Source organism: Myotis daubentonii, chromosome 1 (genome assembly GCF_963259705.1).
Source record: "Myotis daubentonii chromosome 1, mMyoDau2.1, whole genome shotgun sequence".
Lineage (NCBI taxonomy): Eukaryota > Metazoa > Chordata > Mammalia > Chiroptera > Vespertilionidae > Myotis > Myotis daubentonii.
In genome coordinates, this window is record NC_081840.1 from 59,649,462 (window position 1) to 59,665,464 (window position 16,003).

Sequence of the window (16,003 nt, forward strand, 5' to 3'; positions counted from 1 at the left end):
GGCCCACAGCCAACATCATACTCAACGGACAAAAACTAACACCATTTCCCCTAAGAACAGGAACAAGACAGGGATGCCCCCTCTCACCACTCCTGTTCAACATAGTACTGGAAGTGTTAGCCATTGCAATTCGGCAAGAAGAAGAAATAAAAGGCATCCAAATTGGAAAAGAGGAAGTAAAACTGTCCTTATTTGCAGACGACATGATATTATACATACAAAACCCTAGAGATTCCATCAAAAAGCTACTAGACTTAATACATGAATTTGGCAATGTAGCAGGATACAAAATTAACCCCAAGAAATCTGAGGCATTTCTATACACCAATAGTGAACTTTCAGAAAGAGAGATTATAAAAACAATCCCGTTTACCATTGCACCAAAAAAACTAAGCTACCTAGGAATAAACTTAACTAAAGAGGTAAAAGACCTCTACTCAGAAAACTACAGGACGTTGAAAAAAAGACATAGAGGAAGACATAAACAGATGGAAGAACATACCGTGTTCATGGATTGGTAGAATCAACATCATTAAAATGTCCATACTACCCAAAGCAATCTATAAATTCAACGCACTTCCCATTAAAGTACCAACAGCATACTTCAGAGATCTAGAACGAACTTTCCAAAAATTCATCTGGAATAAAAAAAGACCCCGAATAGCTGCAGCAATCCTGAAAAAGAACAAAGTAGGTGGGATCTCAATACCAGATATCAAGTTGTATTACAAAGCCACTGTTCTCAAAACTGCCTGGTACTGGCACAAGAATAGGCATATAGATCAATGGAATAGAATAGAGACCCCAGAAATCGGCCCGAACCAATATGCTCAATTAATATTTGACAAAGGAGGCAAGAACATACAATGGAGCCAAGATAGTCTCTTCAATAAATGGTGTTGGGAAAATTGGACAGATATATGCAAGAAAATGAAACTAGACCACCAACTTACACCATACACAAAAATAAACTCAAAATGGATAAAGGACTTAAATGTACGACAGGAAACCATAAAAATTCTAGAAGAATCCAAAGGCAACAAAATCTCAGACATATGCCGAAGCAATTTCTTCACTGATACAGCTCCTAGGGCACTTGAAACTAAAGAAAAAATCAACAAATGGGACTACATCAAAATAAAAAGCTTCTGCACAGCAAAAGAAACCATCAACAAAACAACGAGAAAACCCACTGTGTGGGAAAACATATTTGCCAATGACATATCTGATAAGGGCCTAATCTCCAAAATTTATAGGGAACTCATACAACTTAACAAAAGGAAGATAAACAATCCAATCAAAAAATGGGCAAAGGACCTAAATAGACACCTTTCAAAAGAGGACATTCAGAAAGCCAAGAGACATATGAAAACATGCTCAAAGTCACTAATCATCCGAGAGATGCAAATCAAAACAGCAATGAGGTACCATCTCACACCTGTCAGACTGGCTATCATCAACAAATCAACAAACGACAAGTGCTGGAGAGGATGTGGAGAAAAAGGAACACTTGTGCACTGCTGGTGGGAATGCAGACTGGTGCAGCCACTATGGAAGACAGTATGGAGTTTCCTTAAAAAACTGAAAATGGAACTCCCATTTGACCCTGTGATCCCACTTCTAGGAATATATCCCAAGAAACCAGAAACACCAATCAGAAAGGATATATGCACCCCTATGTTCATAGCAGCACAATTCACCATAGCTAAGATCTGGAAACAGCCTAAGTGCCCATCAGTAGATGAATGGATTAGAAAACTGTGGTACATCTACACGATGGAATACTATGCTGCTGTAAAAAGGAAGGAACTCTTACCATTTGCAACATCATGGATGGAACTGGAGAGCATTATGCTAAGTGAAATAAGCCAGTCAATAAAGGAAAAATACCACATGATCTCATTCATTCATGGACAATAGAGACCATTCTAAACTTTTGAACAATAATAGATACAGAGGCAGAGCTGCCTCAAACAGATTGTCAAACTGCAGCGGGAAGGCCGGGGAGGGTTGGGGGGCAGGAGGAAGGGGGGTAAGAGATCAACTAAAGGACTTGTATGCATGCATATAAGCATAACCAATGGACATAAGACACTGGGTGATAGGGGAGGCTAGGGGACTGTCTAGGGCGGGGGGATAAAATGGATACATATGTAATACCCTTTGTAATACTTTAAGCAATAAAAAAAAAAAGAAAAGAAAAAAAAAGAAAAAAAAAAAAAAGAGTCCGGTCAAGGGCATGTACCTTGGTTTCAGGCACATCCCCAGTGGGGGGTGTGCAGGAGGCAGCTGATCGATGCTTCTCTGTCATCGATGTTTCTGACTCTCTATCCCTCTCCCTTCCTCTCTGTGAAAAATCAATGAAATGTATTTTTTTAAAAAATGTTATGCCTTTTTAAAGTTTGTTTTTGCATAATGTATACATGAAAATTTTTATTTAATAGGGTTAGCCCCCTCAGCACTTACTATATGCCAACCATAGGGACACACAGAGATGAGCAAGAGTGGGAATAAGAAGGGAGGGAGAGGTAAACAGAAAGCACAAAACAAGTGCTTTGAACTATATATGCAAAAAGTATTGTTGGAATTCAGGTTATAACTGACTGTCTTTCTTAGGAGAGTCAGGAAAGGCTTCACAGAGGATCTGACATTTTAGATGGTTATCAAGGAGGAGGGAGGAGGAATCTGAAAGGTAAAGGAAGAAACACATCTCATACAGAAAGAATAGCTTATGCAAATAGAGTATGACTTCTGGGAGCAGTGAAAAATCAGTGTGATCCTGAGGGTGGAATGCATGGCTGGGGGTTAGAATGAATGGGACCAGAAAGATAGATAAGGGTCACACAGGAAGGGCTTGGCTACAGCAAGCTAAGGAGTTTGGATTACCAGGATAATAGAAGGCCCATTAAACATTGATGTGACCAATTCACAAAACCAATTGGGAAGATATTACAGATATACAGCTAGGTAAAGAAGGTGTAAGCTGAGGCAGTAGTGACCAAGTTAAGTAGTTTTTGAGTTAGAAGTGACATGGTACAGTTATGAATTCAGTGGAATAAAGGCATGTCATAAGGGAGAAAGATAGGATGAAGGATTACTGTTAAGATTTCTTCTGCTTTGAGACCACGAAAAAGATAATGTTACTAACTGAGAATGAGACTGTAACAAGAGAAGGAGGAGTTGTTTTTTATGAGGTAAGAGTGAGAGTGGAAAGGACCTGTTTTATACTTTGAAGGAGCTACAGAAAAGGATGTTCCAAACCATGTACCCTGATTTCAAGTACTGAAAATATGGTCTATATTATACAGTTGATAGGTGACAATCAAGTTGAATATATTAATACTAGAGGCCCGGTGCACGAATTCATGCCCTTGTGGGGTTCCTCAGCCTTGCCTGCAGGGATCAGGCTGAAACCAACTCTCCAACATACCCTGAGGGATCTTGGATTGCAAGAGGACACAGGCCAGGCCGAGGGACCCCACTGGTGCACAATTGGGGCCGGGGAGGGACCACAGGAGGGCTCCCGGGCGTGTCCGGCCCTTCTCGCCCAGTCCCGATCAGTCGAATCCTAGCAGCAAGATAACCTACCAGTTGGAGCATCTGCCCCCTGGTGGTCAGTGCATGTCATAGCAAATGGTCGAACAGTCAAACCGTCAGACACTCAGCATATTAGGCTTTTATTCTATAGGATAAACAGTCTTGCTTTATCATTGTAGCTTGATTGTTATACCTTTAAAATGTATAGCAGCTATAATGCAGATAGAAGGGGATTTTTATTTTTAAGAAACCCACAAAAATAAGTGGAACTACATCAAACTAAAAATCTGCAGACAGAACAAAGGAAACCAACCACCTACTGAATGGGAGAAAATACTTGCAAATCATATGTCTAATAAGGGATTAATATTTTTAAAATATCAAGAACTCATACAACTCAATAGTAAAAAAAAAAAAAAAAACTACCACAATCCAATGAAAAAATGGGTAGAGGAGCTGAATAGATATTTTTCTAAAGAAGCTATACAGGTGGTCAGCAAGCGCATGAAAAGGTGCTCAACATCTCTAATCATCAGGAAAATGCAAATCAAAACCACAGTGAGAGATCACTTCACACTTGTTAGAATGGCTGTTTTCAAAAAGACCAAAAAAAAAAAAATTATGTCAGTGAGGATGTAGAGCAAAGGGAATCCTTGTGTACTCTTTGTGGAAATGTAAATTGGTAAAGCCACTATGGAAAACAGTATGGAGGTTCTTCAAAATATTAAAGATAGAACTGTCATATACAGCAATTTCACTTCTGGGGTAATTATCCAAAGAAAATGAAAACATTAACTCAAAAAGATATATGCAACCCCATGTTCATTGCAGCGTTATTTACATAGCCAAGATAAGGAAACAACCTAAGCACCCATCGTTGGATGAATGGCTAAAGGAGAGGTGGTATATTTATACAATGGAATATTCAGCCATATGTAAGAATGAAAGCTTGCTATTGGCAACAACATGGATGGGCCTTGAGGGCATAATACTAAGTGAAATAAGTCAGACGGAAAAAGATAAATACTGTATGCTCTCACTTATATGTGGAATCTAAAAAAATAAATACAAACACCAAGCTCATAGATACAGAGAACAGATTGGAGATTGCCAGAGAAGTGGATTGAGGGTTGGCAAAATGTATAAAGGCGGTCCACAGACACAGACTTCCAGGTATAAAATAAGTCATGGGGATGTAATTTATAGCATGGTGACTATAGTTAATAATACTGTATTGCATATTTGAAAGTTGCTAAGAGATTTTATAAGCCCTAATCACAAAAGAAACAATTTTTTAAGTATTTACGGTGATGGATGTTAACTAGACTTATTGTGGTGATCATTTTACAGTCTATAGAAACATCAAATTGTAATGTTGTACACCTGAAACTAATATGTTATATGTCAGTTATACTCCAATAATAAAAAGATAAAATGAAAAAATACAAACTGGGAAATAAAAGAAAATTAAGAGGTAGGAGAGCTGTCCTTTTATCTTCTGATTCCTAGTATATTTTTAGCTCCAAACTGACATCATTAAAAATAATCTAGATTTATCACCACCGTATTAGACATAATAATGCTTTTTTTTTTGGTTCTCAAAGTCACTTGGTAAGCCAAGCCATGTATATTATAAAACAGATTTTCACACATGTTAGAAATACATGGGTGGCTTCTTTGCTTATAAATGGAAACACTAGTCCCATTATAGGCCAAAAGACAGCTCTTAGGTAACTTGCTAAGGGAGCATGGTAAAACCAGTCAAAGCAGAACTATTTCTGCTGGACATCTTGGCTCCACCATCTATGGCTTGTGGATTCTTGAGCCTAGTACACTTCAAGGCCAAAAAAAAAGTTGGGCAATTTATTGATTTTCATGAATACATGAACATTATATATGAGCATCAGTGAGATCCTGTTGGTATAAGATCTTTTGCATTCTCAAGCATTAATATACTTATTTTTACCTCCTTGTTTTTTATCTTAAATGCACATTTTTGAGAATTGTTTTCTCTTTATAACATTTAAACTAGTACTAGAACAATCTAAGTTTTTCATTTTTCCAATCAGGTAGTGAGCCAGTAAATTTCTATAGTTTGTTCTTCCCTCTTTTATGGGTTGCATAATTCTGAAACATTCTTCTGGTTTTTAAAAAATCTGTTTGATATTTGCAGAAACAAATTGGAGAAACATGGTGGAAACTTCAGATGGACTGGAAACATCAGAAAATGAGAGAGAGGTTTCCTGTAGACACAGCACATCTGAAAAATCCAGTAAACTTCCATTTGACACAGCCCCTGTTGGTAAGCAGCCATCTTTAGTGGCCACAGGCAGTACTACCTCAGCTGCAAACCCTGGGAAATCAGCAGTGAGTGAGAAAGAGGAAGTGAAGCCCGACGACCTGGAACGGGCCTCACAGCAGAGTACCGAGACCGGCTCTCTGGATGGTAGTTGCCGGGATATTTTGAATTCCTCCATCACCAGCACCACCAGCACTCTTGTACCTGGCATGCTTGAAGAAGAGGAGGATGAAGAAGAGGAGGAGGAGGAGGATTATACCCATGAACCCATATCTGTAGAAGTACAGCTCAATAGTAGAATTGAGTCTTGGGTCTCTGAGACCCAGAGAACAATGGAAACTCTTCAGCTTGGGAAAACCCTTAATGGTTCTGAGGAAGACAATGCAGAGCAAAGTGGGGAAGAGGAAGCAGAGGTGCCTGAGGTGCTGGAGCCAGGGATGGACAGTGAGGCCTGGACTACTGACCACCAAGCAAGCTCGGAGCAGCAGAAGCCCAGCAACTGCAGCTCTCTGAACAACGAGCACTCCGATTCTAATTACACACCCCCAGACATCTGACTCAGGCAATGTCCGCTTCTCTCTCCAACCGTGTAAGGGTTACAGCCATTATCTTTTATGCTTCATCTCAACATTTTGCACTGTCCAATATTTAATATATGTATTTAATTCCTGACAGAAATATTTTTGTAGCTGTCTTTTACTTGTTTTGTTACGATCTATAGCTTAGCTTTTAATTAGCATCTAAGTGTCTTTCTAAGAACTGTGGGAAATTCAGAATTGTTTCAGCTTATTTTGTTATAGAAAATAATGATTTAAAAAAGAACAAGAACAAGTTTTGAAGAAAATAAATTTAAAATATTTATTGAGAGTCATTTGGAAAGTTAAAGATCAAGATTTTAAGGATAGGAGCAGTTATCAATGTTTGCTTCAAGACTACCCTTCTTTCACTCTAACCTGTGTGGCCAAAATATTTGGGCTTCTTCAAAAAAGACAGGAGAATTAGAAAACTTAAAAAAAACAGAAGCTGAGCATAAGTTAGTTCCCAAAGTGTTTTGTGTTGAGAATTGATGCAACTGTTTTTGGTCCAGAAATGCTCGTTTCAGAAGTCACTGACCATAATAACCGATGGAAGCTGGGATGGGCTAACGCAGCCTCCGGGATGTGGGCTGGCACGATAGAGTTGGCCTCATATAGGAAGATGATAGATGTTGTATTTAATTGTGAAAAGTTACCCATGGTAGGACCTTCCAGGTTCTGTCTCAGATTTGCTGCTTACCTCAGGAATGCCTTTGTACATACTCATATTTACATAAAGTTAGGCAAATTTTGATATGGAATAACTGATTGTATGACTGCAGCTTTTAATTGGTAATGATTCAGAAACAATGTCTTATACTGGTGTATTCTTTTGCATGCTTCTGATTCAGGACTCTAACTTTGAGATAGGGATTTGATGGGGTATCCAAATTTGTCCTGAGTAAGAAACCATTTCATCTTTTTTTGAAATATATGTATTTTGCCTCTAGCCTCAAGCACTTGCCATGTAACACTAACCATAGTTACTGATAAGAGGTCAGGGAAAGAAACTTTACATTACTTAGTACGTATATCCTGATAATCAAGGCTTGGAAGAGGAAGTTTTGAAGAGCAAGTTGTTCTAATTGTGCTGAAATTATCAGATGATTTAGAGTATGCAGCTATACACAGGTATTAATACTTGATCATTATTATTTATCCCTGCCCTTCTCTAGGAATGTGTATACCTGCTGGGAGAAATACTGAGCTAAATGTTTTATTTGCTAGTCAGTCACCACCTGGTAATGGTGACCTTGACAAGTTTATGTGATGGTGGGAGAATTACAAATTACCTATTTTCTGTCTTCTCTCCAACCCACCCCCAACTGACCAACAGGCGCACAGACACCCCATCTTTACGCTTACAAGCTCCCAAGAGCAGGCACAAAACTGAGGAGGGAGGGGTATTTTCCCTGCCCTGGTTTTATAGGGTGGGCTTTGCCTCACAGAGGCAGGAGGAGAGAATTGGGCGATTCTTTACTGAACTCATTGGGACTACTGTGCTAGTTTTGATGTTTTGTAACGCTGGCATTTCATTACTGGAGAGATCAGATTCTTGATTGATGATTTAGTATTTATGAATTGTGAAAGTTGAAGAGCGTTGCTATGTAGAAAATGTCGGTCAGTCAACTTTATTAGTGCTAAAAGGGGATGTTATTCTATTGTCATGTCTAAACTTCTCCAGAATAGACTCCTTAAGCACAAAGTATCCAGTACTTAAAGGAACACAACATGTAAGGAATGAAGCCTCTGAAATAAAATCATGGATTTGTATGTGGCAGATCTTACTGTCCCTACACATTTGGAAGTGTTAGGTGGTTTAAAGAAATGATAGAGTTTTTGAACTACTGACAGTCTTAAAAACGAACTTAAAAGCTTTTCATACTTTTTAATGGTGTAAATTTCCTTTGTTCGGTGTCAGTGATTCAGTAACTCTTGATCATGGTAAGGGCTTTTCAAAGGTTTCTTAATATTTTATATCTCTTCTGAATGAGAATTCTCATTTTAGATTTTTGACATTTGTATCAAAAGAGAGGTTGAGGAAATCTTTGGAACACTCATAACTTTTCATTTTGCTGTAGACGTTAGACGTGTTTAATTCCTTGTCTGATAGACGCTCCTGCACGTGCAGCATCTTCTGCCAGCAAACCCCAGGGACCACAGCCTTTTTTATATGACACAGGCCACCTCTAGCGGACAGCCCACATTTATTAAAGGAAATGTTGTTATGTTGAACTTATGCTAAATAAATATTAATAATGTCTTTATAATTTGTTTCCTTTAGATAAATTCTGGGATGTGTACATTATATACAGGAGGAGGTGTGAAAATTAAGGAAGTGGGTTTTTTATGGATCTGGGGTGAGTGCCTCTTTGGAGACCTTGAGTAAGGGTTTATCATCACAAGAAATAAAAAAGTGATTTTTTTTTCCTTAGTGTACAGAGGTGGTTTTACTGGCAACAATTAACATTAGATTTCTACTTCAATATATAAGTATCTGAATTACAATATGAATTGCACTCCCAAAACTAGATTTCTGCTTCAGTAGGTTTGTTTACTGTGAAGATTACTTCTCAAAAGACAAATATTCATATTAGCTTAAGTTTTGGTTTAAATATATTTGTAAATGATGTAATATATTTCTTTTGACTAAACATGGGAAAAATAATCTGTTATACATTGAAAAGTTTTTAAAGGCTTTGACTGGAGGTCATTTTTGCAGAGATGGTATTTTATATGCTTCCAGTATTTGGAAAAGAATTAGTCAAAAGGAATTTACATAGTTTAAATATTGAGAAATTAATATCCAAATAATGTACTTGTCTGATTTCTTAATAAACGGGGGGAGGTGGGGAGGGTGGTAATTGTAATGTGCAAATGAGTAGTGAGCTCTACATTCATTTTTCTTCTCTTTAACATAAAACTTAAATCTCAACACATCGTTACTTTAATACATGTATAAATAAGTGTTACTGCTTGTAAAGCTGCTGTTTGCTTAAAAAACCTGTCATTTAAGTATTTTCTGTGTGTTGTGCCAACAGGTTAGAACATTAACTTATCCATTTAAAAACTTTATCTTTTTTTAACTTAAAATTTTTTTCTGGGAAATTATTTATTTATAGGCATCTTCTCCCTCCCTCTTCCAACCTTTATACACATCACAGAATCAACCAAACTGTTTGCCTGATCTGAAATCTGAATCCTCATCATAAATTTTAAACTTGGTTGGCACATCACACTTTAAAAGTATTTGTATTGTTTTGTAATTTAATTTCTAAAGATATCACATGAATTTATAATTTAATGTCTTAATTGTAATGCTCTAATTAAAAACTAGCAAAATTAGTATGAATCATAACAAAAGGGTTGTTAGTTCTTTTGCTATATGAAGGATAATTGTGATAGCACATTTTAGGGGTAATAACAGCTTTTTTGCACTATGTAAATACTAGTGAAGATTCTTCTGTAACTAATAAAATTATTATTGAAATGCAGTCTATCATTTCAGAATAGATACTTAAGAAATTCATGACTTCCTGATGGGTTTGCCAAAGAAAGTTGTAAAACCTGCAGAAAGGTGTCATTTGTAAAAACCTTCCCTTGGGATGGCAGAGCATAGGCGTCCAGCCAGTGACCATCGTGGTGTTAGAAGACCCCTCCTAAGCCTTTCCCAATATTCACTCATTAATCCTCACAACAGCCCTTAGTGGAAATACTGTTTCTCATTTTTTAGATGAAACAGTCATGGAGGCGTTAAGTATCTTACCTAAGATCCCACAGGTAAATAGTAGAACTGGAATTCAAACGCAGTCCATGGCAAAGCCCATGCTGTTACTGACTGCTTTGTTGTGTCTCAGAATGTGCACACCAAACAGTGCTTTCCCCACTTCATCGAGTATCTCCGGGGGTGTGAAATGTGCCAGGCTGAACTGAGTGCCTCACTCTCTGAGCCTCACCTAATCACTCTCTACAGTAGCCCCAGACCTTGTCACTGTGTCACAGTGAAACGTAGGGAATCAGAAAAGAACAGACTCATCTATCAGAAAATAGTAGGGTCACTAATGTTCATCATGAGAAGAAATTAACTTTTGGTGATCACAAAAAGAAAGGCAGGACGCCTCAGTTGTATCAGAATATTTCCCCCTTTTTTGACAGTTTCTACCACTTAAAAGTTCCTTTTCTGACAGTGATCAGTTTTTCTTCTAACTGACCAGAAGAGGGTGTGCATGGCACCTGAAAATGGTCAAAGGCAGTTCCTATGTAATATTTATTCATCATTTGTTTTAATGGGGAGAATGGGAAGAGAAGTAATCCTGAACTACGGGCTTTGCTGTAACTGGTGCGTAGCTCTGAAGTCTAAGCTGAGGACTCAGGAACCATACCCATAAGTATGCCATTTTAGAAAGATCACACCGTCAGAAGACATTTAGATCATGTGTTAAGTAGTTCAGTTCAATTTGAAATTTATAAATTATTTTAGTAATATCTTAGCTTGAGTTGGTTTCTGATGTCCTTGGATTCTTCTGACATGTATGAAATATGACACCTGGCTTATTACAGAATAGGTATTAACGGCAGCCTGTGGCTGGCAGGGCCCAAAGCATGCTCTGCTGGAGCTCCCACAGTGCGGGGCTTGGAAAGGGGGAATGTTTCCATTCTGGACTAGTCTCAATCCCTGTGTTTCTCTCCACTCCGCTCCCCCCATCTTTTTGACGCTGAGTTAATTATTTGGCAATCCTGTGGCAAGTAAAGAGACATTTACTCTTGCAGAAATGGGTTGAGTAACTGCATGACTGTAACCTGGCTACCGGTACCCAAGGTTCTAGTGTGGAAGCAGAGGGTTGGAGCAAGTAAGATACTGAGTTGCATGTAATTTGGAGCTACCAGCCGAGGTTGATGGTCTATATCCAGTGAATCGGTGAGTCGTGGTTTGGAGCCTCAACTGGTATAGTTTTCTTTGGAGGGAATGAGTGTTTCATCTCAGAAACCCCCGGCTTAGCCATGGCCTTGAGTTACCCAGAAGGATAGGTAAGAACCCTCGCCTTCCTTTGGTGGAATTCTGATTTGAGGCAGTGTGTGTGCACTCTTACCTGCTAGGGGAAGAGGGACGTGAGGTGTGCACAGATTCCCCAGGTTGTCTTCGCTTTTCACTTTTCTCTGTTTACCTGAGTTAGAGCACTTTCCATTGCTTTGCAAACCTTCAGCATGAGAGTGGAATAATGAATTAAAATTAAAGCAGTTGCCCGGCCAGTGTGACTCACAGTTGAACGTCAGCCTATGAACCAGGAGATCATGGTTTTTTAAAGTTTATAGTTTATTAATCCTCTCATGAAAAATCTGCACAACCATCACAGATAAAGTCGCCGAAGCATCTTTACTCCTTCTGTAGTTCAATCTCCAGCTCTCTTTTGCCAGCACCAACATTGGCCTTTGCAGTCCCCCTGACTGTCTTCATTCTGTTCTTGCGTTCCTTTCTCTGTTTTTTTGAGGTCTTCTTCTTCTCAGATAGGCCATGTCTTGCAAGTCTGTGTTTGGGTTCATTTTTCTTTGCGTAATCCAAGGAATCATAAATCATGCCAAAGCCAGTGGTCTTGCCACCACCAAAGTGGGTTCTGATTCCAAACACAAAGATGACATCAGGTGTGGCCTTACACATTTTGGCTAGTTTTTCACGGATTTCTGTCTTGGGTACTGTTGCCTGCCCAGGGTGAAGGACATCAATGACCATTTGCTTCCCCTGAAGTAGTTTGTTGGTCATGAACTTCCTGATCCAGATAGTTCCGTGTCATTCATGATGAAGGTTGGTCTTCACGCAACCAGGGAGGACAGGAGATCACGGTTTGATTCCTGGTCAGGGCACATGCCCGGGTTGCCAGCTTGATCCCTGGTAGAAGGCATGCAGGAGGCAGTCAATCAATGATTCTGTCTCATTGATGTTTCTCTCTCTCTCTTTCTCTCTGAAATCAATAAAAATATATTTTAAAAAATAAGATTAGGCCCTGACTGGTTTGGCTCAGTGGAAGAGCGTCGGCCTGCGGACTGAAGGGTCCCAGGTTCGATTCCGGTCAGGCGCATGTACCTTGGTTGCGGGCACATCCCCAGTGGGGGGTGTGCAAGCGGCAGCTGATCGATGTTTCTCTCTCATCGATGTTTCTAACTCTCTATCCCTCTCCCTTCCTCTCTGTAAAAAAATCAATAAAATATATTTTTAAAAAAATAAAATTGGGTGTATACATTTAAAAAATTAAAGTAGTTAATTTTGTTAGCTCTGGTTAAGGAGCAGTGATGGAAGTTGTAAAATTATCGGTTTCTCAGTCTGGGAGAAATGTTAAGAGATCATCATCCCTGTCATTGTTCTTTTTTCTTGCTTTTCCTTTCCTAAAACCAATGCTGTAAGGCAGGTGTTGAGTTTCTAGCAAGCATTGTAACATTTGCAATTAAGAAGGTAAGAAAGGGATGTGAGGGCGATCTGGCTGCGACATCTGTCACCCCATTGATCGCCAGGGTTGATTCGGCTGATCTGGCTGGCTAGGCGGGTGTCCCCCTCCTCCCTCACCGATCCATGTGCGTCCCTCCCGAAGCTGCGCGCTCGGTCGAAGAGGACGACCTTCCCCCCCGAGGAGAGGACCGGTCTTCGGTCAAGGGTATACGAGTAGCTGCGCTCCCCTGCTAGAACCTCCAAACAAGCTCTCAAGAAGGTAAGAAAGATCTATGTTGCTACTTTACAAATATTCAAACAGTGATGGCCAAGAAAAAGGTGCAACTATTTCTTTAAGTTTCATTCTTTCCCTAATACTTGAGATACACCATTTAAACTGTCCCATGATCTTTTCGATAAAGGGATCAGCAAACTACAGCCTGTGTGCCAAATGGGCCAGAAGCCTGTTTTTGTAAATAAAGTTTTGTTGGAACACAGTCAGACCCATTCCTTTCCATATTATTTGTGGCTGCTTTTCTGCGACAGTGACAATTGAGTAATTGTGGCAGCAAAGCCTAAAATATTTGCTAAGATGGGCCCTCTACAGGGCCAATCTCTGAAATTGAGACGGTGTCTAATAGCACTGCGTTCTTGTGTGATTTTCTCCCGGTTCTTCCTTTTATTTCTAGGGATGATACATCTGTTATGGATTTACATACTACCATCCCCCCCACTCATGTCTTCACCCCCCTGGTGTCTGTGTCCATTGGTTAGGCTTATATGCATGCATACAAGTCCGCAGGCCGGCGCTCTTCCACTGAGCCAAACCAAGTAAGCCTGGTTGATCTCTCCCCCTTACCCCCACCCTCCCCTACCTTCCCTCTGAGGTTTGACGGTCTGATTGATGCTTCTGTCTCTAGATCAGTTTTTGTTCATCAGTTTATGTTGTTCATTATATTCCATAAATGAGTGAGGTCATGTGATATTTATCTTTCTCTGACTGGCTTATTTGCTTAGCAAAATGGTTTCTAGTTTCATCCATGCTATTGCAAATGGTAAGAATGCCTTCTTTTTTACCGCTTGCTGCAGTATTTTAGGAATTAGTTTACATGTGCCATGAGATGAAAAAGGTTGAAAATCGCTGTTCTATTCCATCACTGACTTCCCAAACTTTACACTAAGTCTGACTTCAGTTCATTGACCAAAAAAGTTAGTGGTAGAACCCTGGCCAGTTTTCTTAGTGGCTCTAGCCCAGGGGTGGGCAAACTTTTTGACTCGAGGACCACAATGGGTTCTTAAACTGGACCGGGAGGGCCGGAACAAAAGCATGGATGGAGTGTTTGTGTGAACTAATATAAATTCGAAGTAAACATCATTACATAAAAGGGTACGGTCTTTTTTTTTTTTTTTAGTTTTATTCATTTCAAACGGGCCGGATCCGGCCCGCGGGCCATAGTTTGCCCACGGCTGCTCTAGCCGCATCCACAAAGGGTCATGGATCTGATTACCGGTCAAGAGATTGTTTGGGCGGCAACCAATCTATTTGTTTCTCTCATCCATGGTCCTCTCTTTCTCTTCCACCCACCCACTCCCATCCCTCCACTCTCTAAAAAACAATCAATGGGAAAAATACCTTCGGATGAGGATTAAAAAAAAAAAAATAGTGGTAGAAATGAAACTATAGCCCTAGCCAGTTTGGCTCAGTGGGTAAGAGTGTCGGCCTGCGGACTGAAGGGTCCCAGGTTCGATTCCGGCCAAGGGCACATGCCTAGGTTTCGGGCTCGATCCCCAGTTGGGGGCATGCAGGAGGCAGCCGATCAATGATTCTCATCATTGATGTTTCTATCTCTCTATCCCTCTGCCTTCCTCTCTAAAATCAATAAAAAAAATACTTTTAAAAAAAGAAACTATAAATCAATCTTAGACCCCCTTGTCTTGACTGATTTAGCAAATAGTTATGATTTAATAAATAGCCAGTAGCCACAGATTTTATCTTTTCCCTATGAACCGGAAATCATGCCACTTCATCCTTCACTTGGCCTAACTCTCCCCCAGTAATGAGAAATGTGGCTTACACCTATGACTTCCCCATCTGCTCTCTAGCCAGAGCAAGGTGCTTTAATCTTCGTAGAAAGTTTGAAGATTGTGTTGGCAACCCACTTATCTGGTTTCCTTAGCAACCAGAGCACAGTACAGTGACGGCATCCCTTGCTCAGAATAGAAATTAGGTAAGCCTGATGGTGGTGCCCCAGATTGGCTCAGGGATGCTTTAACTCTTCAGAGACCTTCCTCACCTGGCTCTCTGTGATAGCCAACCGTAAAGGGATAACTTCCTGGAACATAATCACAGCAAAAGCTCTGGACCTGGGTCCACAGCCTGGACCCGTGTTCACAGCCAGCTCACCCTCGCCAGTTAGAGTTGCCCTGGACATGTTGAACAAACTCTTAATCCAGGAATTTAAGAAAAATTGTCCATGTTCTTGTAAGTATTGCAGCAATGAGGGTATGCTGCCACCAGTTTTCATGAACTCTGAGCAAGAAGCAAGATGACGAAGCTGCCAAGGCATTTAGGAAAAACAAAGAAAAAAATAAAACAACTTTTAAAAGAAATCACTGGTAAAGAACTGACTAGGCATCTGTTGTTTTGTCTGTTTACTATGTCCCTTCTTTGGGGAATGGGCCCATGCCTGCCCAGCCCCATCCCCACCAGGGGTATAATTTCATAATTGCAGCAGAAACAGTTTATGGATCCTGAAACCATTGATTGGTCTGGAATCATGAAACAGTTCATCCAAGCTGGGCCAATGGGTCTTCTTGAGATTTCTGGATTTGAACTGAGAGATTGATTGGCTGCGTTGGTTTTTGGTGCTTGGATTTTAAGACAGGAATCTCCAACAGCACGGGTGGCCATGAAAAAGCAAAGTCTGGGTCAACGTGTCGAGCAGGTTTCCTGACCATCAGAAGTTTCAGAGCCTCCAACATCCTAATGCCTTTGACTCTCCACCAGGGGAAAGGTTTATTGTACGTCAGGCAGGTTTTTCCTAATGTGTTAGACCAGGGAACACAACGTTCTACAGATTTACTTGACCACAGAGCACTTTCTCTATGCAAAAGCTATGAACATCCTAGGAACTAGTTTTCATGTATTATGTATCATAAGTTGCTTAAGGTCTT

General features: G+C 40.0%; 1 protein-coding gene and 1 pseudogene across 6 annotated transcripts in view; one reads left to right on the forward strand and one right to left on the reverse strand.

The window, feature by feature from the left end:
- SECISBP2L (SECIS binding protein 2 like) overlaps positions 1-9,901 on the forward strand; it is a 71,809-nt gene extending 61,908 nt beyond the window's left edge. For all 6 annotated transcript variants that reach the window (XM_059702042.1, XM_059702055.1, XM_059702074.1 and 3 more), the window contains one exon: positions 5,711-9,901. In XM_059702042.1, coding sequence (XP_059558025.1) covers positions 5,711-6,393 — 683 coding nt within the window. In that variant the 3' untranslated portion in view covers positions 6,394-9,901. The remainder of the gene's footprint in view (positions 1-5,710) is intronic.
- A 1,828-nt stretch (positions 9,902-11,729) lies between these two features.
- Positions 11,730-12,204, reverse strand: LOC132237514 (small ribosomal subunit protein eS24-like; annotated as a pseudogene).
- Positions 12,205-16,003: the final 3,799 nt, after the last annotated feature.